At 36.0% G+C, this 24,956-nt stretch overlaps 1 protein-coding gene and 1 long non-coding RNA gene across 5 annotated transcripts in view; one reads left to right on the forward strand and one right to left on the reverse strand.

The window, feature by feature from the left end:
• The window catches only part of LOC134796061 (uncharacterized), a 540,671-nt gene that overhangs the window by 215,703 nt on the left and 300,012 nt on the right, over positions 1-24,956 (forward strand). The window lies entirely within an intron of this gene.
• The window catches only part of LOC134796037 (uncharacterized), a 113,239-nt gene that overhangs the window by 3,137 nt on the left and 85,146 nt on the right, over positions 1-24,956 (reverse strand). For all 4 annotated transcript variants that reach the window (XR_010144892.1, XM_063767962.1, XM_063767960.1 and 1 more), the window contains exon 3: positions 124-1,529. Coding sequence is in view for 3 of the 4 variants with exons in the window: in XM_063767962.1 (XP_063624032.1) it covers positions 124-1,501 (1,378 nt within the window). In the remaining variant the exon portion in view is untranslated. The remainder of the gene's footprint in view (positions 1-123; positions 1,530-24,956) is intronic.

The following is a 24,956-nucleotide window of genomic DNA, read 5'->3' on the forward strand; positions in this document are numbered from 1 at the left end:
CATTTGAAACTTTCGTATTTCATGCACCTAGCTTATCTTAATAATATGTGCGCACATAAATTGACTTACAACTTGATAAATGTTAATTAATTAAGTATTGTATAATGTTTGGGATCAACTTACCAGTGAGACCGGCTTTGTTGATGCTGTTTGAGCTAGAGAAACCTGATATTTTCTTCCAGGACTTCTTATTCCAAAACCCCGTCGTTTTGGCGTCACCGCAGCTAGAACTGCGGGGCGAGGTGGTGTCCCTGGGGCAACGCACGCTGCATTCATCAGCGCCCAGTATGCGGACTCCGGCACCACGCGTGCCGTACGCCACCGCCGGTAAGTGAGGCACCGACCCAGTCGGCTTTCGTCGCAAACTGCCAACGTAACTCGCTCCACTGCTGCTCCCACTAAACCCGCTATCCAAATCCGGGGGATTACAGCTCGCAGGCGAAAGTAATTCATCTGTTGGCCCGACTCTTAGCAATTCTTCTATATTATCCCTATCTTCAGCTCGCTCCGAATCTGGTGATTCGCATTCTGGCATTAACATCGCTTCGACACTAAGATTTAGCTCTCCTAAAATTCTTTTGTGCCTCGACTCTACTCGGCGAACTTCCTCTTCTACGACGCTCCTGTCTAGAGAGACGAGGGATTGTCGTGGTGCGTATCTATGCTTAGGACAAGTTCTTGTTCCGTCTGTTATTTCTTCATAGATATTTTCCTCGGTTCCGTATCGAGTGACATAATTGTGACGTGCTGTACGATCTCGTGGTAGCCCGCCGCGTCCTCGATGTCTGTTGGCCTTTCTTGACGATGACGGCATTGATAAATGGTGATCATAGTAGGCATATGAATAGTCAACGGGCTCGAACCTTTCCATTGTAGCAGCAATATTGCTTCTGTTCCACGTTTGAGGGGGCGGTTCTCTTGACAAGTTAACAGCGGCCAATCGAGCTGGTAGAATTTCATCCAAGTCCCTAGCACAACGCTCGTCAAGTGATTGCGCTCCATCGTCCTCTTCCCGCCTGTGCTTTCTGTGAGCTCGGCGACCCTGAGTGCGCGTGTGGACACGCTCACAGTCCGACCCATGACCGTGATTATAATCAGGTGTATGACTACGATTATAATCGACCGGCCTGTGTTTACAATCTAAGGTATGATGGTAATCAGGTGTGTGCCTGAGACTGTAGCTTGAATTTCCTTCATAGTCAGATCGATCGTAAGAGGGACTCTCGTCGTTGCTCGTGTGGGGGTGTGGACAATCGGCGGCGATGCCTGATTCGGAGGAAGGGTAGTCGTGTACTTCTGCGGTGGTGAGCACCCGGTCGTCGGGGCGTGCAGGCTCTGAGACGGCGTGGCGGTGGTGAGGCCTGGGTCGCGTTGTTTCGCGACAGCTGGCGAAGGTGCGCTGGAGCGCGGGCGTGTGCTGCAGCTGGAAGCGGCCGCACCTGGGGTCGTACACCGCCTCCCCCGACTCCTCGGGGCTTGGCGGCGCGCTTTGTGATTCCATGGCTCATCGTCTCATATCCAATCGGTAACTGTAAAGAAAAACAATTCTGTATCAGTTTCCAAATACTGAAGACATATACCACGGACACGGAATGGCTTTTAACAAAATTCTACGTCCCATGTCGTGTTGTACTAAGGTCAATGAATTCGAAATTACGCGCTCCGTGATAAGGGTAGGGTAAGTGACGATCAACACCGTGGCCGACGTCGATATATCATCATCAGCCGACGGGTCATAAAAGGGATTTTACATTGTGTTTACGTTTCATATCAAGATTTTATTGTTATGTTTGAACATCAAACACCATTATACGGCGCCCAAATGAAATAACTTAGTAAGTAGGTAGTATAAACTTCGGCGAACTTGTGAAACATAACAAGGCAGTAATGAGGCCGTCGCTGTATATAATAAGGGGAATAAATTGGGAGGGTCGTGTTATGTCACTTGTATCTACCGGGGTAACTTACTGATATGAAAAGACCTACATAAAGCTACTACCAGTACTACTACGTATTTAATTACTAATAAAGATTAAGAAATTACTAAAATTCGGATCTTACGTATCCAATTTAAAATCAAATTTTTGAAATGCAAGTTACAAGGAACACAGCGGAAGAACGAAGAAAATGTCTACTCTTTGCTTTAATATTAAATAGGCACTACATAAGACATCACAGCGGACAAATATGTAACGTTAATATTATTTCTTTCAAAATACACATTCTTCATAACATCACAATTTTATTGCGATCCTTGCGTTATTGCGCGTTCCAATTTATTACGATAACGATAAGTGTCCGTGAACTAGAGAGTAAAGAGAGCATAGGGCGGGCACCCTCGTCGCCACGTTGCCAGGGCAACGCTTCGGTTAGTCCCGCGGTTTATAGCCGGGCTTCCGTCCGATATTCCTTGCATCTAAATCATCATCAGTGCTGGGAAACGCCTCGTAAAGCGCCCGTTGACCGTCCGGCTGTTCTCTAAATCGAAAGAGAAAGGTAGTAACAGCGTGTGAAACGTATACATTGTTACGGCCTCGCCTTCCGACGGCAGAGTAATTCGTTATGCCCACCGTCGCATCGTCGCCCAGGGATTTCTCGCTACAATTGCGTATGGCCCGTAAAGACGTCCTATCTATAAGTGGACTCGTATACGGGTGTCACAATTTCGGTCGGTGATTGCCCGTTTAGCGTTGAATATCAATGGATATTGCAGCATTATCCTTGCTGTTGCTACAGTAGGACTAGTTTTAAGTTTGTTATTTTACTTATTGATTCCTACTACAATAGGTATTCCTATAAGTATACGTTGTCAGCATACATTTTTGGAGTTGTATTTAACATATTTTTTTTTAGTAAATCAAGCAAAATCCCGAATCATTATTGGCAATTCCCCCAATTTATTCCGATGTGATATATTGTTCAGTAGGGAATTTTATTCCCCCTTCGAGTCCCCTATGGCATAACTAACGATAAAAAAGATCGCAAAGCCTCATAATCGCGACGTAATTGCAACAAAATGAATGACGACAGTTGAATTGCATTTTGATCCGTTCACGGTGATTATTAAAACAAATAGTTGGTGTCCCTTTTTGGCTTTTCTTGAACAGAAATATTTTATTTTAGATCCCTAGATCTTCCTCCCAGATTTTTACTCGAAAAAAAAATGGTTTATATAAGTATATGGTATGAAAACACATACGTTTATACGTTAGGCGTTTATTTCTCAAGATTTTTTACACAAAGTACTACACTTTTTAACCGACTTCAGTTCCAAGAAGGAGTTTCTGTATTCGGTTGTGGCTATTTAATTTAGGCAGTTTAATTTTTTTTTTAAATATTTAATTATAGTTTCCTTCACACCCTATTCAATAACTAAGCTTCCGCATAGCATTACTAAGCAAACCGATCAAATAAATTATCCAACGAGAAACGGCACCCCATCGCGACTCTCGCCATTGCATAGAACTTTATTATTCAGCCAAAGTCATTTCATATTCACATGTTGCTGGTATTTATATTTTTTAATGTTGCTACACATTAAACGTAATTATACAATATCCTTAGGCAATCATTGCGGTTATCTATCTATAAAAACACTAGTACCTAATACCTACTCGTAACATATCGTCTCTAAAGCCGACCACTGACTAACAGGCCGCCGGACGATATCGGCCTGTCAGTTAGAACAAAAATTTTACAGCTCCGAATAACTGACAGGCCGATACCGTCCGGCGGACTGTTAATCAGTGGGCCCCTTTATATCTAACACGTTCTTACCTTGTTTCTAGCAATTGAATTAAAAAGCGAAATGTATTCTAAATCATGTTCGACATTCCTTTTTTGCAATGAACTGCATCTACCTAGGTAGAGATGTCGATAGTTGTTATAAGCACTTGAGTAAAATTGCAATTGCAATTGAGTAGGAATTCGAAAATACAGGCTTGGCAAAAGTCCAGATGATCAGTCGAGTGTCACCTTACAGTTGGATCGTTAGTGAGATGACTAATAAAATAACTATCAAGCGTAGTAATATTTTATATTACCTTCACGTGTTACTTAATATATATTAGGTATAGTGAATTTGGACATTTCAGACGTGTGTTCGAAAGAACACGTAGACAAAACAACAGAAAGTACCAAGATACTCGTAGAAGGAAATTATGAACCTGGTTTACGTGTCTTGAATTGCAAGATTTTTTAAATTAAATAATTCCTTTAATCAACACATTTTTTATTAGGTATTAATTACTGTTTGGCACCGACTTCAAAAACTAAGCAATTACCCTGATGATTATTAATTTTCTTATTATTAGGTATTCATTACTTTTTGGCAGAAATTTGGTTTACGACGGAATAGAGACTGGACACGTATAGGGGTGCCATATAAAAATTATTTTGTGCTTTTCAGTGGGTTGGTTTTTTGAAGGCCGTTCCCTTTTTAAAAAAAAATATATGAAGTTATTTTATTTTGGTCTTCTTTTTGTTTATTTTTTTTTTAGTTTCGAAGTAGGTACATTGTACTTAAATACCTACGTATATGCAGAGATATATATAACTCCGTATAAGATAAATAAAGTCTAAGAAAAAAACGTGCCTCGGACGGCCAAGGAAAAGTCATTCTCGAATAGATGGCGCCATTACCATTGGCCTATTCTCGGCTAGATGGCGTTAGCGACACCGTTTGGTATTTAACAATTTTAACACATATCAGTGAAAGAACATGGGTCAGTATGGAACAATAAAAATTAAGAATCATTTATCCATAAACATATTTTGATTATTTTATACATTTTCAATTTTATTTTAAGTTTTAATCGTGTGTCGATAGATTGCAGTAAATGTACCGTGACTACAAAATTGACAATGACAGGACCCCTCTATACTAGGTATCTATTCTTTTTGGTATATGTTCGCACAAATGAGTTGAAAGTAAATTGACTTGTTTTTGGACCCTGATATGGCCGCTGGATGTAAAAGTCAGGTGTAGCAATGAAATGTATTGAAATTACCATCTTTGGGGGACAAACGTTATCCCCTGCTGTGTTTGACTAAGATCGGACCACGCAATCGGTAGAAACATAAACCTAATCTGTCGGTCTATGAGTGGTAATCGAGCAAATGGGAAACTTTTAATAACCTCTACTCTGAACATGGCCTAGCTGATAATTTTACAAGGCATGCCTAGGCTATACATCAAATGTTTTAAGATTCTATGTGTATTTTAATTAGGTACGGGTTTTGATAATGACAGTTATGAATATATAACAATAATTTTGCAAAGCTATTGGTATAAAGGTAAACTGTTCATTATGGTTAACTTCATAATGTAGTGCCTATGACATAAAAAAAAAAGATCAACCAGCAATATGTATAACGTATAACAATAACTACTATCATTAGAAATAATTACAACCGGATAAATTACAAAGCACTCACTTGAACCATGGAATGTATGTTATCCATCGTGAGTTTTTAAATCTTAGTGCATGACGAACCGACGTAAGTACGGCGCGGGGTGACTCATCCACTTTATGCCTTCGACATCATTTAATTTGTCACAGGCCATCTAGTTTTAAGCGAGCGTAAACCTTCGGTCATTGTGTATTGTTCGTTTCGAAATGATTCCGTAACGGCATCGTTCTCTACTCGTCTATTAATAATTTTAATGGTATCGTTTGTCGTACACACATCTCTTTTGTCCCAACATATTTTGTAACTGTGTAGTCTGTACATAATAAAATATGTAGATTAATTAATTTAAATTGATTGTACAGTTATATTGAATAAAAAAAAAACATGTTAGGGATAGTTGAGAAAATAAATGCTCTGATCATCGATTGTCCATGAAAACAACCTGTAAGATCCATTTTAAACAGGAGGCTGGATTATTCTGATTGTAAGATCTGGCTATGAATTTGATAGATTGATTGATTTAGCTGTAAATAGTGACATTTCTGGTTTCCAGAAATTTTTTTTTGAATTACAAATTACAATATACAATAATTTACCAGCAGGTTGATTATATGATACAAACTTGTTTGTTACGGGTATATATGTCATTCGAAACAAAGGCTGAAATACGTTAAAGCAGTAATTCTCAGCTGAAGGGCTATTTTAACGGCACTCCAACCGGAGACCATTAAGTGGTATTTCCAACGGTTACTTCCTAAACAGCATATATAACTCTTTATTGACAATGAGATATAAACCTCACGGCTCTAAAAATTAGGTCGATTTTACAGTTTGTTGATTTGGTAATGTATGTATGTATTTTAGGGATTCCATAGCAGATTTGTGGAGATCTCTACATTTTATTACAAAATGAAGTTAATAAAATGAGGGAAAATATCCCTGAAACTGTTGCATAACTCAAATATGCGAGATAATTTCGTAATGTAAGCCTAATTATGTGCCGCGTGTAAAGTGTACATACTCGTATAGAAAATAAGTCATGAGCTTTCATGTCGTCGGCCTAAATCGCAAACCTCGTAACTCCATATCAAGGAAATTAGTAATTGCTACCGTGCACAACAATACTTATATGCCGACGATGTGTCGTGTAATTTTGTTACGTATATACTCGATTTATATTATTAGGAAACTTTTCATGTTGTTTGTAATCCAAAGTACAAATCACACGCGTTCGTGAAAATAATAGTTGTTTGTATTATGTGATGGGTGTGTTAATATTTGTTTATAGCAGTTATTGTATAAATCTCAAAATAATACTTTGTAAAGCCTAAATACATTAATGATTTTTTTACGGCAGGCTGGATAATTAGATTACGCGAAACTATAAGAGATTTTATTTAATTCGCTTACTTAAGCGCTTACAAGTTCTAATTAGACTAAATATTTAATTAGCTTTACCAATTGATGCTAACTTATCTCAACAGGTTTCAAGTATAAGCTAATTCGAGAAGAAAGCTCATTTACGTCTGATTTCGGTGAACTAATTCGATTCAACATTTATTATAATTAAATCTGCTGATCTTTTATACGTTGGCTTAAATTGGCGTAATACGTAAGCGAATATGTGTGACCCGTTAACTTGTGTATGTAAGTACTCGTTGTACAAAGGCGGGATTCCACCAGTTGGCGGCACTCTGCGGCTCACGCATATTCAGTACAAAAATGCTTGTGCCGCACAGTACCGCACGCTGGTGGAATCCCGCCTTTAGAGTCCACCGAGTAATAATGGACTGAATCAATCATGAATTTATTTTTTATTTTTAGCAAATCCTCATTTTTTTAAAGACGTGCATTATTTATAGTATTTTTTAATATAACAAAAAATATTATAGCTGTTTCAACTAGAAAAACCTACAATAGTTAAAAAAGGACAAACTTAAATCCATTCAATATTAGAAAATAATTTAAGAAAAGGCAAATCAAACAGAACACAGCAAACAATGGAATTGAGAGTTTGTTATGATAACAATTACATACTCAATTTCGTAAAACAAACACACGAGCTTACTCGACGTTAACGCAAAGAGTAGATATATTATGCATATTAGAGAGGCAAGATTTCTACAATCGAAAAACGGCTGGGTTTTTTTTATACCACGTCGGTGGCAAACAAGCATACGCCCCGCCTGACGGTAAGCAGTCGCCGTAGGGTATGAACTCCTCCAACTGCAGCACAATGAAATCAATTTAAAAGATGTTTGCATAACGGGGAATTAGTGTTTTCTGTAAGTACCTTCCTAACTTCTGTACCTTTCTATGATAAACATTGTTATAAACTTTCACGATTTTTACACAATATTTACTTACTAGTATACGGGACTAAAACGCGTATAATAATTGCTTTCAAATTACCGCCGAACTTTCAAAGACGACATTGTCTATAAATAAGTTTTATACTAGTTTATTATTATAAGTAGTTTTATGAAGAAATTAATTATAAATGTGTTTTTTATTTTTAGTTAGACTTCAATACAAATAGAAAAGGGATCAATCTAAAATAAAAACATGCAATTAAAACCTAAAACAAACTGTGCCTTCTGCGTTAATAACTCATCTTACACGAGGTTACACCGCCGTTAAGCACATCTCTAATTTCGGAGAGCCGAGTAAATACACCCATAAAACGAGTATGAACCGGGAATAATTGTTACGACAGAGTGAGCCTATCGTTTCTAATGTGTTCTTAGCTTTACTGAATTTTAATGACTTAAGTCTGTTCTTCACTCGAGGCGCGGTGTTTGCGACATTAGCATTTTACCTCGAAGCATATAAATAAAACGAAAGAATAAAAGATTTTATGTTTAAAACTCATACAAATACAATTGTGACGTCCCACGGTCAAAGGTACCTTATGGCGGGTATGGAGTTATGCATACCCCAGTAATCTACAATAAATAAGCTATCGATAACACAAAAGATCAACCTTCTAGGTTGCGTAGTTACAGAGATATGATTTTTTGAAAATAATGTTGTGAAATTAGCAACTTTACGATAGAGAAGTTTTAAGTTTAGCCGCCTAAAAAACTATGTTCCTGAAGTAAGTTACATAGTTGACTACAAATAATAATACCTTATATATGTGAGATTAAAAAAATATTGCGACTTGTTCTGTAATGCAAATAGAAACTTTTGATATCGACTGATTTATGTGTATACTAGCCAATCTCTTGAAAATAAAGTTTTATTTCATTTTCACGATTGATTACAATGAGCTCTCAAGATTTAAATTCTATCTATTAGAAAACGACACTGACAGACAGTTTAAGCAAAAAACAATACCGATTTAGAGGTGAAAATGTATTTTCTGACTTTTTCATATAAAATCACAAAATTGAATATTTTTACTTTTAATGTGACACACAATCAATTTTTCTGAGCACATATGAAAGAAATTCTGTCATTCAAATGAAATAAATCCTAAAACCCCAACTAAATACTATATTTAACCCCTTATGCCACTTTAAACTTACATAACAATAACAGTATTTGCTCCATACATTTACGAAAAGGTACCTTATGGAAATAAATCTAATAATACATCACTACAAAATATCAATCATATTACAGTTTATCTTTTATGAATAGAAAATATTAATTTACATTAAACTGCCCCAAATTTAATTAGTTCTTCGTCATAATAATCTTAAAAAAGACCAATAATTTGTATGTAATGAAAAGGTACCTTGTGATTAAGTTACATGATGAGGCATGATGATGATGGAACAGTTAGGATAAACTAATAATATTTTGGGGTTAAGATGGTATAAATCGTCTATTTCTTATCAATAATATATTTCGGTTGCTATTGAAGATAAGCGGCATTGAGGTTCAATGACCTCAGATATTCCATAAGGTAATGCGTCGGGTATTGGCATTTTTCAGCAAACCAATGGCTGATTTACTGCATGCGACCAAACCAAATGAAGATTATTCTAGTTAAGAAAGACTTGACGAGAGTAACTTTGGTATAATAGCAGGCTACTTGGATTTGTGATGTCGGTCTATGTACGGTTATAATATTTGCGAGGCGCCCCAACCAGAACTGAAATTATCAAATTAGTTTTGCAGAATGCTAATACAGTTCTCTACCAAACTTCTTTTCCCGTATTGACTAGTTTTTTTGGGAATTTTCAATCTTTTTTCCATAAGGTACCTTTTCTACTAAACTCTGAGACGACATTACTAGGCTTATAACTAACTTATAACAAAAATAAAAACAGGTAAACAAACGTTACGCATTAAGGTTTCAGATCACACAATAAAAAAAAATTGAGCATTTTTTCACCTCTTTACAAAACATTTCATATCTCCGAAACTAGAAACCCTCATAAGGTACCTTTTCCCGTGGAACGTCACAATTTATCATCACGGGTTAGGTATAAATGGATCTGAGTATGTTGAAGCTTATTTTATAAAACTTATTTTTCACCGAGCCGTAGTAATAGGGTTAGCCGGAATAGAAGATTGAAATTACTTCGTAGCTACCATTTTTGCAACAATTACTGAAATTATTAGATACGTGACCTAGATACAGTATTTAGAAATAAAGAAAATACATTTATTTAACGCCACAGCATAGTATATAAAAAAGAAAGGCCACACACTACAGACACACACACAGACAGACACACACACACTACATACAGACTAGAAGAAAAACATTTGGACGCTAAAATAGGATCCCCACTCAGCATAATGCCGCGGCAAACCGTGGGGTGGTTTTCTGTGGGGATCTGACTTAATCTAAGGTTAATGGCGACACGTACGCCAGCGACACACAAATAAATTAACATTGATATAAAAACACAAACATTATTATTAATATACCAATACATTAATTAATTAATTATACATTGAAGAGAGAAGTCTATTATAATGGGTTAGTTTATCACCCACTTATGAAATACTCTTAAATAACCAATGAAAACTAACTGATGTGAGTTTGGTGTCATTTTCATGAACAATTGAATAACTGGCCCTAAACGGACTGGTATTTGGCGCACTGTGCACATTAATTCAATTGTTTTGCACATCGTTAGCTGCCGGGTTGCCAACATGCATATATTATTTTACATTTGACATGAATTCACTTGTTTTCGATTGACCAAACATTTGCATATTAAACAACTGTGATTTAATATGAAATGTAAATTTTAATAAACCCACGTAGGTAACTTACTAAATTATGTGGGGGCTAGTAATGTTAGTGTAGACGAATTATGACAAAGTTTGATAGCATCGCGCCATAAAAGAGCAATAAAAAGGAAAATTAACACAGCACTAATGCGTGACCACCAATAAAATCGTACAATTCAATTACGAAAAACCTTTAGCGCGTCGTATATCTTTGTGACTCGCGTTATGGATGACAAGCAATAACGATGAGTGAATTTTTAGAGTTTTGTGAACAAGCGCGTTTCTGTAATCCACCATGGTCGCTATATCCAATTTGAGAGAGAAAATGCGATTTTGCTCACTGAGTGAGACAAAATGACATTCAAGTGACCTTTATAGTCATTTCAACATGCGGGGTCTAATACAAGTTCGATATACTTGGGTTCTATTATCTCTGTCCCTCTAGGTATGTTCTCACTGCTTAGGGTGAAAAATTTTGTGTACTACACGAGATCAAAGTTATTTACATCTCGTGCGCTTTTGAATCCCTTACTACGCTCAAGATTCTAAATTAGATTCACTCGCTACGCTCGTGAATCTATTATAGAATCTTTCGCTTGCACGGGACTCAAAATAAGCACTCGAAGAAATATCAAACTTTGATCTCTTGTTGTACAAATAACTATTACTTCATGATTACACTAATTAATACTATGTCCGATTTAATTTATCGCCCGTATTAGACTTACACACTGTATAGTAACAGCACCAGTCATGGGACATTTAAGAGGAAATTTGGAGTATTTATGATATTTCCCTTGTACATGTAAATGGTCTTCCGCTTAGCGTGTTATAAGATGAAAGTCCTATCCGCCTTTCATGTTTTAGGCGTGTTGTATCAAAGATACTGCAATGAGTTTCCACATAATTAACAAATTAAAACTATGCTTTTTTTCTCCAGTCATGGACACCAAAGCTCCAGTAATGGGCCCCCGATAATGGACGTGGATCCAGTAATGGGCCCCCTATAATGGACATTGCTCTATCAGTATAAAATTTTGAAATGGGGAATAAGTTATGGCAAAAAAATCAATTTTTGGTATAAGCTTTTATCGCTGAATGTATTTTTCTTTCCACAGCCAATTATTATTGTATTAGATTCATCGAGACAATTCTAATATACCCAAACACAATTAGTTAGGGTTTATTGCGATAAAGTTCCCATGGCCACCTCCTGTCTCCATCATCAGATCAAGTCCATGTTATCATAATATTGCATTATCATCCGATTTGCATACTTAATTACGTACTTAAACAAAATTTCAACTGAATCGGAAATCGAAAAGTGGGTCAAATTCAGCTACCAAGATTTGACCCACACTAACTAACAAGGCAAGTTAAATAAAAGTTTGGAAAAACGATATTAATTTATCCTAAGTCCGAGAATACCTCCTGGTTGACATATATCGTAACTACATTTTACTTCTGTATTGTTTAAAACATGAAATTATGGCATGGCAAGCATCATTATGTCAATTGTCCCATCATAGGAGGTATGCAGTTTTACAGCTCCTATAATGGGATTGGGCCAAATACCACTATTTTTTTACATCTGTGGAGTCACAACATAGTGTGTTGTATACCTTATCTCATGGTAAATGCAATTAACAAAACACATTCTAGTTTTCATCAAGTATTAATTAATTAAAATTTAATAAATTAACTCACCTCTCTTAGCGAAGTTGGTAAGAATTTTTAGTGATATTTTTTTTCAGTGGCACGACAACTTTTGGGTTGACGCACATTTCTTAAAAAATAACCGAATTTAATAAAAATTCAAACATAATCAGCTCTAGGACTCTTATTTATGATAAAAATATATCCAGTGTTTATAAACTACTTTTATATACTTATTTTAGAGGAATTGTGTTTTTTTGTCCCATTACTGGTTCCATGTCCATTATAGGGTATACTACTATATATATGTAAAGTTTATTTGTAATTCCTTAAACTGAAAAATAATATAAATATACACCGCTGTTACATAAATGATTTAAGTAAATAATTTATCATATTCATTTTGTCAGTTGTTTTTTGATTATCGTAATATTATATAATAACAAAAATACGTAGACATTCAAATAACGTTTGATCAAGCGTGAAGGATACCCTGTCACTTGCAAACGGATATTAAAAAATCTTTTTAGTCACATTTCAGAAAAATTTATGAAAGCCATCTGAAATAAAAAGAGAGCCAAAATGGGGAAGATTTAGACTAAAATATAACAGACTTTTAGTAAATGATAACTAAACGGTATCAACTCTTTTGCAGCGCAATTCGGGCAACCAATGTCACTTTTACGTTAGATAGAGTAAGATATCTATTAGATGTGAATTGGATCTCTAAGTCATATCCTGTGGAAATCGTTCAACAGTATCTCTAGAATCGCGCAAATGTCAAATTTGACAGGTTAGATCTTAAACATATCGTTATCGTATCTTGGTGATGTCTAAAAGATGTCTAATAGATGTCTATTTCAAAATCCGAATCGGGCCCACAGTCTTGTAAAAGAATAAAATGAATTGGCGCTAGCAACTGATCTGTTTGAAGTCGGTTCCAGGTCAAATACATATTTAGGTACATAGTTACAATGCCGGTCAATAAGACATCCAAACAACCAATGGAGAGCATTCTTTCCTTCGACATACACATTCGGTTCGACAGTGTGTTGACATTTTCTAGATTTAGCTTGGCACCGACTCCAAGCATATCATTGATGCTAAGCGCGTATAAAAGGGTTTTTCCTTTTCTTTAAGTTTATCTTTAATGTCTTCCGCGATTGCAAACTTTTCCAAGAATTATATATATCCATCGTATTAGGTATTTATAATTAAAGGGAGATGTTGCTTCTCATATCTTTCCATGAAACGGAAAAATAAAGAAATGTTACGATAAAGTCGTTCGTTTATTTTGAGAGGTAGGTTTCTCGGTAGACGCTTTAATATCGGCTCCCTGCGTCCAATAACACATTTTAAAGATTTCTGCGGGGTCGTTATATCCAAGAGAAAATGTTTTCGGCGGTGAACGGAGTTAGGCTTCATGTGCACCCTTCATCCCCAAATACTTATATTTTACTCGTAAATCATTATTTTATTCAACAGTTTAATGTTTGTCTCGGATAAAAGGGAAAATATACCTAACTTATTACCGATGTGCTCGGCGTAACACCAATATAAGTGAAAATTTGCCGTCAGCTAAAAGGAAACGGGCCGACGAATTGGCTACCAGCCTATAAAACGTAATGTCACATTCATTTGCAATTCAAGAGTCCTCAGCCAGTATTATGCCTAATAAAATTTACATATTTAAATTAAACTGCGAAATAACAAGACACTGAAACCATCACGGCGCTTAGATTGCCCGGACATTCTCTACGCATTTCGTTTTAATATTTTTGTGCCCGAAACATGTTATAAATCTCATTAAAATGTACCAAATTACAGTAGAATTAGTTAGACTAACAAGAGTCTTTGTACTTAATTTGAAAAGCGTTTAGTTTTGCGCCTTATCTTTATGAGATATAATTAGAACGGTACTCATTTATACAATTTATGACAAAACGTAAAACTGTCTAAAATATAGGTAAATTCATTTCACGACCGTTATGCGAGAGAGTAAGTGGGCTTATTTATTGATAAGAGAAAATATCGTTTGCCAGATACCCCGGGTTCACATTATGTCACCCGGCAACCTTTGCCATCAATCAGCCTCGCGAAATGATGATATAACATTTGATAGATGTGATCGATTGCAATGTTTATGTGTCACATTTTATAAACTTCGTTTGTATTTAGAGTTCACTAAACTGTAGCTCCAATAAGACGCAATAAAAGTCGATTATTACAATTTAATGTAACATTTGTTTCTTTTTCGTTCATAATTTTGTTTCTTTTTCGTTCATTAAATTATGACGCGCGTTTGAGTTTTGACATCAAGATAATGCTATCAGCATGTTTCCTGTCGTTAAAAATAACATAAACCGGAAAGAAAATGGACGGAGTCAGATAGGTTATCCCATATTATAAGGGTATCATAACATCAAGATAATAATAAAGAAATACGCCCTAAAAGCTTCGGGAGACACAATGTTTTCAGCGAAGGTGCTCATGAAAAGTTAAGACACCCACAAAGCAAGCTTATAAAAGTCGAGTGATGTTTTAAGAAAGTTTATGACCCAATTACGAAATGGTGTGACAAAGGGTCATCTTTACAACGGTGATATCTTTGTTATCGCCAGTCGGCTGATACTTTTATTATTCGGGTAGGTAGGGTATTCGGGTTATCTCTGTGGAATAAAGTCATATGATACAAGTGCGTCTACTTAAAATACATGTAAGTTGCACTTGTACCTCGGCAAATGTAACATGTATTTTCTAGTAATTTACATATAGGTGCTTTAGCCTATTATGTAAAATATTTTCATTTTATTTGTAAACAGGCATTCAGACTGACTAAAAGTAGGCTATTAGAATTCATGAAGTCAATTATCGGACAATACATGTTTAGTACGAATGTGGCAAAATGCCGGGATAACGCGAGGAAGAAGAGGAGACATGTTTAGTACGAATATACCTTTAGTATGTTTTTAATTTGTTGATTTGTTGAGAACAAAGGGTGGTATAAAATGGTTGTCTACAAACTATTATGCCTGTTTGTTTACGTTGATGCTGACATACATTTACAGGGCTTAACCCTACTTTACTAGCTTACATGGCTTCAGCTCAAACCAGTAGGTATCATAACTCAATACATGTCACCACAATAATCCCACATCAACAGCAAACAATTCCCACTCCAGTAATAGTGTTTAAACATTTACCTACAGGTTTACAAAAGTTGGAATAGTATTCATTGCAGAAATATAAAGCAGCCTACCTTGTTCATTCTTTACCTTCTAACCACATTCGATTTAAATTTTCAAACGCGTCAATTATAATTATTTCATTGTAAAGGAGAAATTAAGGTACCTACGCATATAAAATAATTAAATACTCAGGTTACTACTCCGCTCCCTAAAACTATTATAGTGTTTACTTTAACAGATAAATGCACACATAATCTCATAACGCCCCCGATTAACGCTACCCGAGCAAGTAAACAAAAAACTGAAGCCATAAACAAATGAGCATTGGAAATTTAATTAGTCTAATGCAGGTAAGTACAATCTAGCACGGGCACAGGTAGTGAAATGAGGGGCGCTGGCTACATGTTTGGTAAAAGTCACAGGGGAAAGTTTAATATAAGTAATTGTAATGTATTGAAGTCCAAACGATACATATCTAGTGACCTTTAATAGGTCTATATATATCGCACTTACATAATTATGTATTTACTTGTTAGAACGTGATACGTTGCAGTTGGCGTGCAGTCGGCGTGCAGTCCATCTGTATCGGTCCTAATAGGGTGTATTTGAGGCGCAAGCCGGAGTCTTAAACGCACTAATTCGCTTGCCACTTGTCCTTCGAACCCCATGTAACGGGAGTGTCCAGTGACATACGACTTTACAGTGCAAGTCACGTGTACTAATGAATCCACTCACCTTAACGTAACGCGGTCGGACCTCTGTAAATAACTTAATCAATTTGTTTGACTCACGCTTCACTATAAACGAGACTTCAAACGCTAAGGGGCGACTCCATGGACTTTAAAATCGAGTTACTTCTCCCAATATTTATCCAGGTCGACAGTTTAAATAGAATTTGTTAAAATATCTAATATCTGGATAAAGGTTAGAGGGGAAAGATCGAGTAATTGTGTTAAACATGATCTGCAAATATCCCAAAAAATTATTCAGAATTACGTCGTTGTACATTAATTTAGGATTTATGATTCGTTAGTTAAATAGTTTTGGTAACGTTTCTGTGCATAGGCCTCTGGTGCAGGGTTAATGTTAAGTAAATCAAAATTTTCCGAAAATTGTTAAAATCTAACACTTAAAGTTATATCACTACACCTTATAAAAGAAAGTCCCCCGCCGCGTCCGTCTGTTTGTGTGTTTGTATGTTCGCGATAAACTCAAAAACGATTGAACGGATTTCATGCTGTTTTCACCTATCAATAGAGTGATTCTTGAGGAAGGTTTAAGTGTATAATTTGTTAACCCGTGCGAAGCCGGGGCTGGTCGCTAGTACTTAATATTACAAAGAAATCTATGCTTGACCCCGCCATTCCTTATTTACCCATGCAATCTTAGATCATGCCTGCCTTTCACAACTTCGCGCGATTGTACAGTCGACGTCAAAGATATGTTTACACTTTTACACCTTACTCCCTTGTAATAAGGCGAAAAACGTAAACATACCTTTGACGTCGACTGTGCAACTGACATGCAAAGCAGGACTTACTAATAAAGTGCAAAACTAAAGCAACGCTCACTGCCAACTGTACAGGGAACAGTTTCATTAGCAGCAATGCATTACCATGAACCCATTTATTCAGAGTAACATAGGGTTTTGCAAATTTGCTGAAGAAAAAGTAGTTCATTAGTTAGGTGACTTGCAGGCTACACACGGAACACGTTACCCTAATGGACGTTACACAGCTAACCGCGCTGCCGAGAGTCGCTGTTTAAGAATATATGCTCGTGCCAGATACACGGTTTAAGATAGACGCTCACATGACAACTTGTCACTCGGTTGTCAATTGTGAGTGAAATTTTTTCTTGCAACACACATTTAGGTATTAACTAACACGATGGCCTCGCTTCGGCGCAAACTATAATGCAGTAGACTCGAGCTTTATCAATTTTAGTATTTTTAATTTTTTGCTGTTAGATTATTGAATTGATATTGTGTGCATTTCGCCCACACTGGTGAAGTTTCAGTTTTAACGCTGAAAACTACGCGAAACTAACCCTATTTTGTTTTGGTTAGCACCGGTTAAGTGCGACGAGGTAGTGTGTGTATATGTGCGATAACCTTAAGAAAATGTTCTGATGGTTGCCAAAAACGTCTAATAAGTATTTTGTCACAGTTTTCTTCAGAAATATGTAGACTTATAACCCCGCTATAATTGTGCCTGATTTGCTTAAACTCATTCATCATTGTTATGAAGAGCTACTTTAATTAAAACAGAAGTATTAATTAATTATTAATTACTTTTATTAAGTGTTTAATTATTTTAGTTTTAAGCCATGTATTTCAAACACAATACCTGTATTGTTTTTTTTGAATAAATATATGACTATGACTATGACTATGAAGCCAGTAGTTCGTTGATAAGTAGTATCAGATTTCCATGAACTTTAATATGTTAAGGAAGCTCATGGATTTGGTAGAAGACGTGCCTGTGGAATAGCAATTAGGTAAATAGTAACGGCTCGATTCGGAAAATGAATTAGTTTTCTACTAGACTTCAATAAGTTACGATACGGATAATTTAAAGATTTATATTTGTAAGATAGATATGTCAAATTTGACGTTTCCGCGATTCTAGAGGTCCTCTTGAACGATTTCGACAAGTTATGACTTAGATATCCAAGTCACATCTAGTCGATATCTAATGTAGATCTAGTTGATCTCTAAATCGTCTCAAGATCTTGTGATTATCTCGAAATCCGAATAGGCCTGTTTGTCCAGTCAAAAACAATTCAGCTTTGGAGTTAATGACCTTGGTTACTATACGAGTATCCCTTTTCTTTAATATTTTGTTTTTTGTAAACGTAGTAAAGGTAGAGAATGCCTTACGGCATTAAGTCCACCTTTTGTACTATCTTGTATTGTGCAATAAAGATTAAATAAATACTTGACGTTATGAATATTAAATTAGGAATAATGATAGTTTTTTTTGTATCGTACCCAGCTTCTTATTTAGTGATATTTAACTATTTAATCAGTCTAATAGTCCTAGCAGTAGAATGTAAACGTTACTAGAGTATAGAGTACATTAACCTGCATAACCCCGGTGTATATTCTGCCTCGCACTGCATGAACTTGTTTTTAGTCATAACAACGATAATGTGCACCCTCCAAATACTATTCCACTTTAATCACCAAGTCGTTAACAACTCATTTCCGAACCGTTAGCTACGGGTCTACCTGTATTTACGGAGCAATTTATTAATTACATAGATGTGGAAATTAATTGGAAACCGCGACGAACGTACGAGATATTCAATTACTATCGTAGTAATGGTTATTTCCAATGGCTTTTAGGATGCGGCCACAGCATCAATCATTTTACTCATCTACTTTATGTCAAATACAAAATTTGATACGGATGATAGATGGCCGTTTTCACGTCGTTGCGCTGAAGAACCCTTGAATCTAGTGAATTAGACTCTAGAGTTTAATGTCTCGAAAATCATTGCTCAAAGTAAACGCAATTCAGAAAGTCTGCGCGACCGCATTAACATATAAATCAGCGTTCATAAGTCGCGGAGTTTGCTTTACGACGGAAAAATAAAATGAACAAACTGCTCCCGTTAGCGTCCCGACGGCTAGCAGGAAAACGAACAGACAGACATTTCTACCTAAGGGCGGCGGGAATACTTAGTTATGTTAAGTCGACGGTCCGTAATTCCATTTATAGCAAAAATACATTTATCTACCTGCACTGCAAACGGAAAATAACTATTTTCAAAATTATGAATGCTTGACATAGTCCCTATGTAGGGTATTAGTTACGCATGTGTGCTAAAATATGGCACGTATTTAACCGGTCAACTAATTAATCGAATTTGGGTAGTTTAAAAAAATAGAAATGGGTACTAAAATTAATAGTCTGGCAACAAAAACGGAGCCTTAAAATATATCAATATGAGTTGTAAGTATTTTAATGCCGTTACAGCTTTTGATTATTTTTAGGCAGGTACCAAGTATTTATTTGGTATTTGGCAACTGAATTATTATATTGGAGACCATTTATGAAGCACATTTTAAAAAGAAAACGGCTATCTATTAATTCAAAAATGAAGTTCTTTTAAAATATTTTGTTTGGTTATTACACGGTCAACCTAACACGCTCCTCCTCGCTTTGCTCGTCGTCGCACCTATCTGTTGACTCTAGCCCAACACCGTGGTAACTATTGAAATTAGTAATTAAAAATTTAAAGATCTAATGGTATAATGGCCATTAGGCGTTTCATGATTAGAAATTTCGACTATAAGTATACTGACAATTACGTATTGGTAAATTAATTTGAGGTGTTTGGTGTAAAAAGTGACCAATATTCATTAAATTTAACTGCTTTCGTGTTAAAATCTACCTAGCTGAAACGACATGCTCAGTTATGACTAAAGTTGATTACTTAGGTGTGAACAACTAGATGAAAGCTAAATTTTATGATCGCTTTACAATATTAGTTGCCAATTTATTATTTTAGTCGCCAACCTATCACTTTAAGTTCCCTATAATTTTTGTGGATGGCTTGATTTTGCTGCCAGTTTTTTTTAATAATATGATGCTTATATATTTTTTTTGGAGCTAAAATATTAATGCATAGCCAAATTAATTTTATGCCCAATGAAAGTTCCTGTTTAATATTTTAGTTGCCCGGTTAATAATAAGCCCTAAAATATTAGCGCTCTGTACTTAAAATTGAAGTTGGCGAACGTATATATAGTAGATTGTACAACAAGGGCATAAAGTGACCCAATTCTACCCGAGGCAATTTTTTGGTCTGAGCGAAGCGAAGACCAAAATAGTAGACGAGGGTAAAAATGGACATTTATGCCCTTGTTGTACACTCTGCTTTTCACTTCGATTGCGAGGAAAATATACAAAAAATCAAAATATTTCAGGTTATTTTAACGTATTTATTCAAGACTAAAGAAAATTGTTCTTGGGCCGGTCGGAGGCGCGGGGCACGCCGATCGGGAGAGCGCCGGTCGGGGGCGCGCCGGCAGGGCTGGCAGTTTGTATGGCAGAATTTGGACTTTATTGCTAAGCCAATAAGGGTCGTAATAGATGATTTTACTTTATGCTCTAGAGCATAAAATGCGATTTTATGTCGTCTACGCACGACATAAAGGTGCACTTTTTGAGCATGAGAAGTGAAAATTACATTAATTACCTATACTTGTTATGTTATATACAGGGATTGCCTATGAGGTAAGAGTAACGTATGATCAGACAGAAGTTTTTGTGGCAAAATAAAGTAATTGACAAAATGAAATATCGACATGTCTTTTATCGATGTTATATACCGTAACAGATATTTATTACATTTTATAAGAAGATAGCTACCGCGAAATACACAACACGTTCGATATCTTCTTCTCTTTTGATATATTGGTAGTTTTCTATTCTTTTGGCACTGTATACTACATTTTACGTTTTAATTTTTAAGTACTAAATATATGTAATAAAGAAATTATGTATCGCTTTGTAATTGATTTGCATTATTGAAATTTCTAAGTAACTTACCTGCAGCAAGTAGAAGTGACATTTCAATATTAATCTATGACTTATCGATAACAGATTCGATGTTTCATTTTCTCAATCACTCGTTTTTGCAACAAAAACTTCTATGTCTGCGTATGATACATTTTCAAACGCAAACAACCATTAAGTTGATTCTACGTGGACCGTTGAAATGCTATTTTCCAAGACTTCGGTGCTTTATAATTTGTAGGATGGGTCTGCTGTACAGCCAGTGAGTCTGGTAAACGGACAAAACGGTCAATTACATGGCAGAGCCGCGCGGGCCCGCCGCACGACCGAACCGCTCCCCAGAAAAATGAACCTCTCATGAAATTTAATGTGGAAATGTCTTGAAACGACGCCAAACCCGCAACTGAATTATTTATGATTCGTTATTTTAATGGTGTCCCCGTTCTTTCATTACACCCCTAAGAGTGTTTTTTAATTTCGATCGCTTAAATCGGGCGCTACCGATATCTCGGTATAACGCATTCTCTTAGGTTAGGTCGGTATTGGATTGTGGTTTGCTTGTAGCCGTTTTTATTTTCGTGCGACGTGTTTTGTGTTTCAATCAGGTGCTCGAGAGACGGCGGAATTAACAATGGAGGCACGTCAGTCTCAGGTGCGCTGTCCTTTTGGTACAAACGTAGGGTTTATAATGTAGTCACGCGGGGATTTGCACGGATAACCCAAAATTTATGAAGGTAACGAATAATATGAAACAAATTTCTGGGTTATCTTCCCGATATATGTAGGTATTTGTGATTTGGAAAGATTGCTAAAGCTAAATTTTTAAATCTACATTAATGCCATTTTATCACAGTACTCATTTAAGTCTGCGATAAATTGCCATTTATTGTAGTTTTAACCGTCTAGATTTAAGCAATCTTTTCCAAATCAGGAATATATCCTTAACATTATCCAGACATTTATATTTTTTATTGCATTTGTTTCCATCTGTATATTATGTATTAAGATACCTTTTCCCAAAATTTTATAATATGTGTATGTTTATTTTATGCAATTAATGTGTTACGTAGGTAGGTATGCTTCTTTTTATAATAGTTAGGTACCTAATTCAGAATTAGGTTCAGTTGAAATGTGATGTTTTTTTCTTTAGTAGGTATGTACTTGTTATATGTATGTGTTTTAATTTTAGAAATCATACTTAAATACGTATATTTAATCCTTTCAACCAGCCTACGTAAACATGTCGCTTTGCTGTCATGCCTGGCTTAACAAGCTCCTGTATACAGCGATAATCCTAAAATACATACGTGAATTGTACCTGACCTACGCAATTGACTCCATGTATTATCGCTTGTGGCGTAAATCAATCGCCTACGCATGTCCCATCACTAGCGCACTATTATAAACATGTCAAAATACGATCTAAAATGACACAAGTCTACTTGCGCCTCAGTAGCATTTTAACCCGTAAATTCTACTTCAGAGAGTCCAAATTCACATTAGTTAATTTAAAGCGTTCATGCAATTTTGTTCTACTCGTTGGGCATGTCGATGCCTGATTTGCAGACCGGCTCGCACCACTGTGCGGGCGTCAAGAGTAATAAAATAAAACAAATAGACAGACAGCTCGGAGCTCGTGATAGATATCGAGATTTAGCGGGAGTCCTAGTAAACTTGTCATTCGAATAGCGTCTATTTTAGATGGCGTAGATTTGTGATTGGAAAACAACGAGATATTAGTGAATTGCGGCGTATTTTGTGGTCTCAATATAACTGCTGTCGATGATTTACAAAATTTGAATTGTAAAATTGTATATATTTGCTTAGATCTTATCGTTACTGAAATCTCTACACCTTATAAAACAAAGTCCTCCGCCGCGTTTGTTTGTGTGTTTTTTGTATGTTCACGATAAATTCAAAAACTACTGAACGGATTTTCATGCGGTTGTCACCTATCAATACAGTGATTCTTGAGGAAGGTTTAGGTGTATAATTTATTACCCCGTGCGAAGCCGGGGCGGGTCGCTAGTGTTATATAGGTATATATCAATATGTTTTCTTGTTGTAGTTAGGTACGTACTCAATTTAATTATCTTAATCCACGCAAGATTATTCAACTATACAAGCCATCACGCATGAATGGTTTAAATTAAAGCAAATATACGCTATCCCAACGAAATGTGCAACAATGTCAGTTAATTAAATTATTATTCAAACGCCTCGCAGAGAGAACATTCCGTCGGCAGAACTTCCCCTAATTTGGAAAGCAGGGGAGATGATACCTTACTTACCTAATAAATTCTGTTAGGTTTGTGGAAATACACAAGTCAACGCGGCAACAGTAGGACGAAAACCTATTATGTGTTTTTTAACGATATAACTCAAAATCTTATCCTTTTCGAAATCTAACTCTATTTTAGTTACAGCGAGGTAGCTTTTCGCATCATACGGCGCCAAAAGATACGAGGCTACGTAAGTAAACAGCGAAAATGTTATGTAAACAGAATATCTCCTGGCCCCCGGGTCGTTCTACTGAATAAATAACGTTGTAGCAAAGACAAACTCAAACAAAAGTAAATTTATTCACCAAATACGACGATTAATACACGATCTCTGGACAGATTTATATTTACCCTGGGGCTAGTGAGACTGGGAACAGACGAGCTTGGGACTAGACAACGGTTCTGTTTCGCTTGAGTTTAGTGATATTGCTGGAGGAACGCAGGGCTGTATCTACACTTACGTCCTTTCAGTCGGTATCTGCCTATGGAGCTTTATATAGATACCTATAGCTAATACGAATTAACTAAAATTAATTGAACACTACATATTTAAAATAAAATAACCACATTGATGAACTGAAATATGTATTCTTGATATGCAACCGCTTTTAAACACATAATAAATTATTATGTTACCATAAAAATTTTAATCGAGATAAATTATTAAGAAAATATTAGATTAGAGATACATAAGCCTAATACTTACTAAACGTAAATTACTGTAGGTATTCAAACAAGGAAAAATAAAAATAATCTCGAGAGCAAAGCTCGATTTTTCCTCTGTATACTTCTCATTAAGGAGCCCTTAAAATAATTATATTATAAGGCGGAAGGTGTAAGGGTCCAAAAGATCTTCACGGTAATCTCAAGTCCGTTTCTTGACATAATTAAAAAACGTGACCGATTTATTTTCATTGTGCCATAATTGTTAAAAAAAATATTTTCATTGTTTTGATTTTTTTTTAATTTAACCTTGATTTGAATTATAAAGAAAAATGTCACCTTCTAGTCTTTTTAGCCTCCATAGACTGGGCCATAAGTTTATAATGGGGCATTCAAGAATAGTGTACGTGATGCTATTGTTTTAACACGTCTGATAAGGCTACAAAACCGATATGTGGCACGATAACTTAGCTTTAAGTGCAACGCTATAATTATAATATAGAATTTTGCAGGGCGCTCTTATACTCGAGTTTTACGTTTTCAAGGGGGTGAAGCAGACGCGTGGTAGAACGGGCAGGCGGGCGCCCCGCGCGGCGCACCGCACCATTCCCGCGCAGCACGTCTACGTCCTTATTCTGACGACATCGGTATTCTGAATTGTCAGTTCCGGGATTTTTTCCGGCAATTAATATTGAATAAGATTTATTAGCAAATTCGAATTTTGATGAGTACTTAATGAAATTAAAAATGGTAGGTAAGACGGTGAGTGTAAATAATTATTAATTATATATACAATATGAGTGTATACCGCGACAAACTGAGAATCTAATCAAATGATACCAAATTATTATGAGACAAATAATAGTTCTTACTAATAGACATTAAAAATGTAATAGAGCTAGACCAAGAAAAGTCTGCAACGATTTTGATTGCACACGCAGTGCAAGTGTTATTTTAAACGTCAAACTTCTATGAAATTATGTATAACACTTGCACTGCCTATGCTATCAAAATCGTTGCAGACTTGGTCT

Source organism: Cydia splendana, chromosome 13 (genome assembly GCF_910591565.1).
Source record: "Cydia splendana chromosome 13, ilCydSple1.2, whole genome shotgun sequence".
In the NCBI taxonomy this organism is placed as follows: Eukaryota; Metazoa; Arthropoda; class Insecta; order Lepidoptera; family Tortricidae; genus Cydia; species Cydia splendana.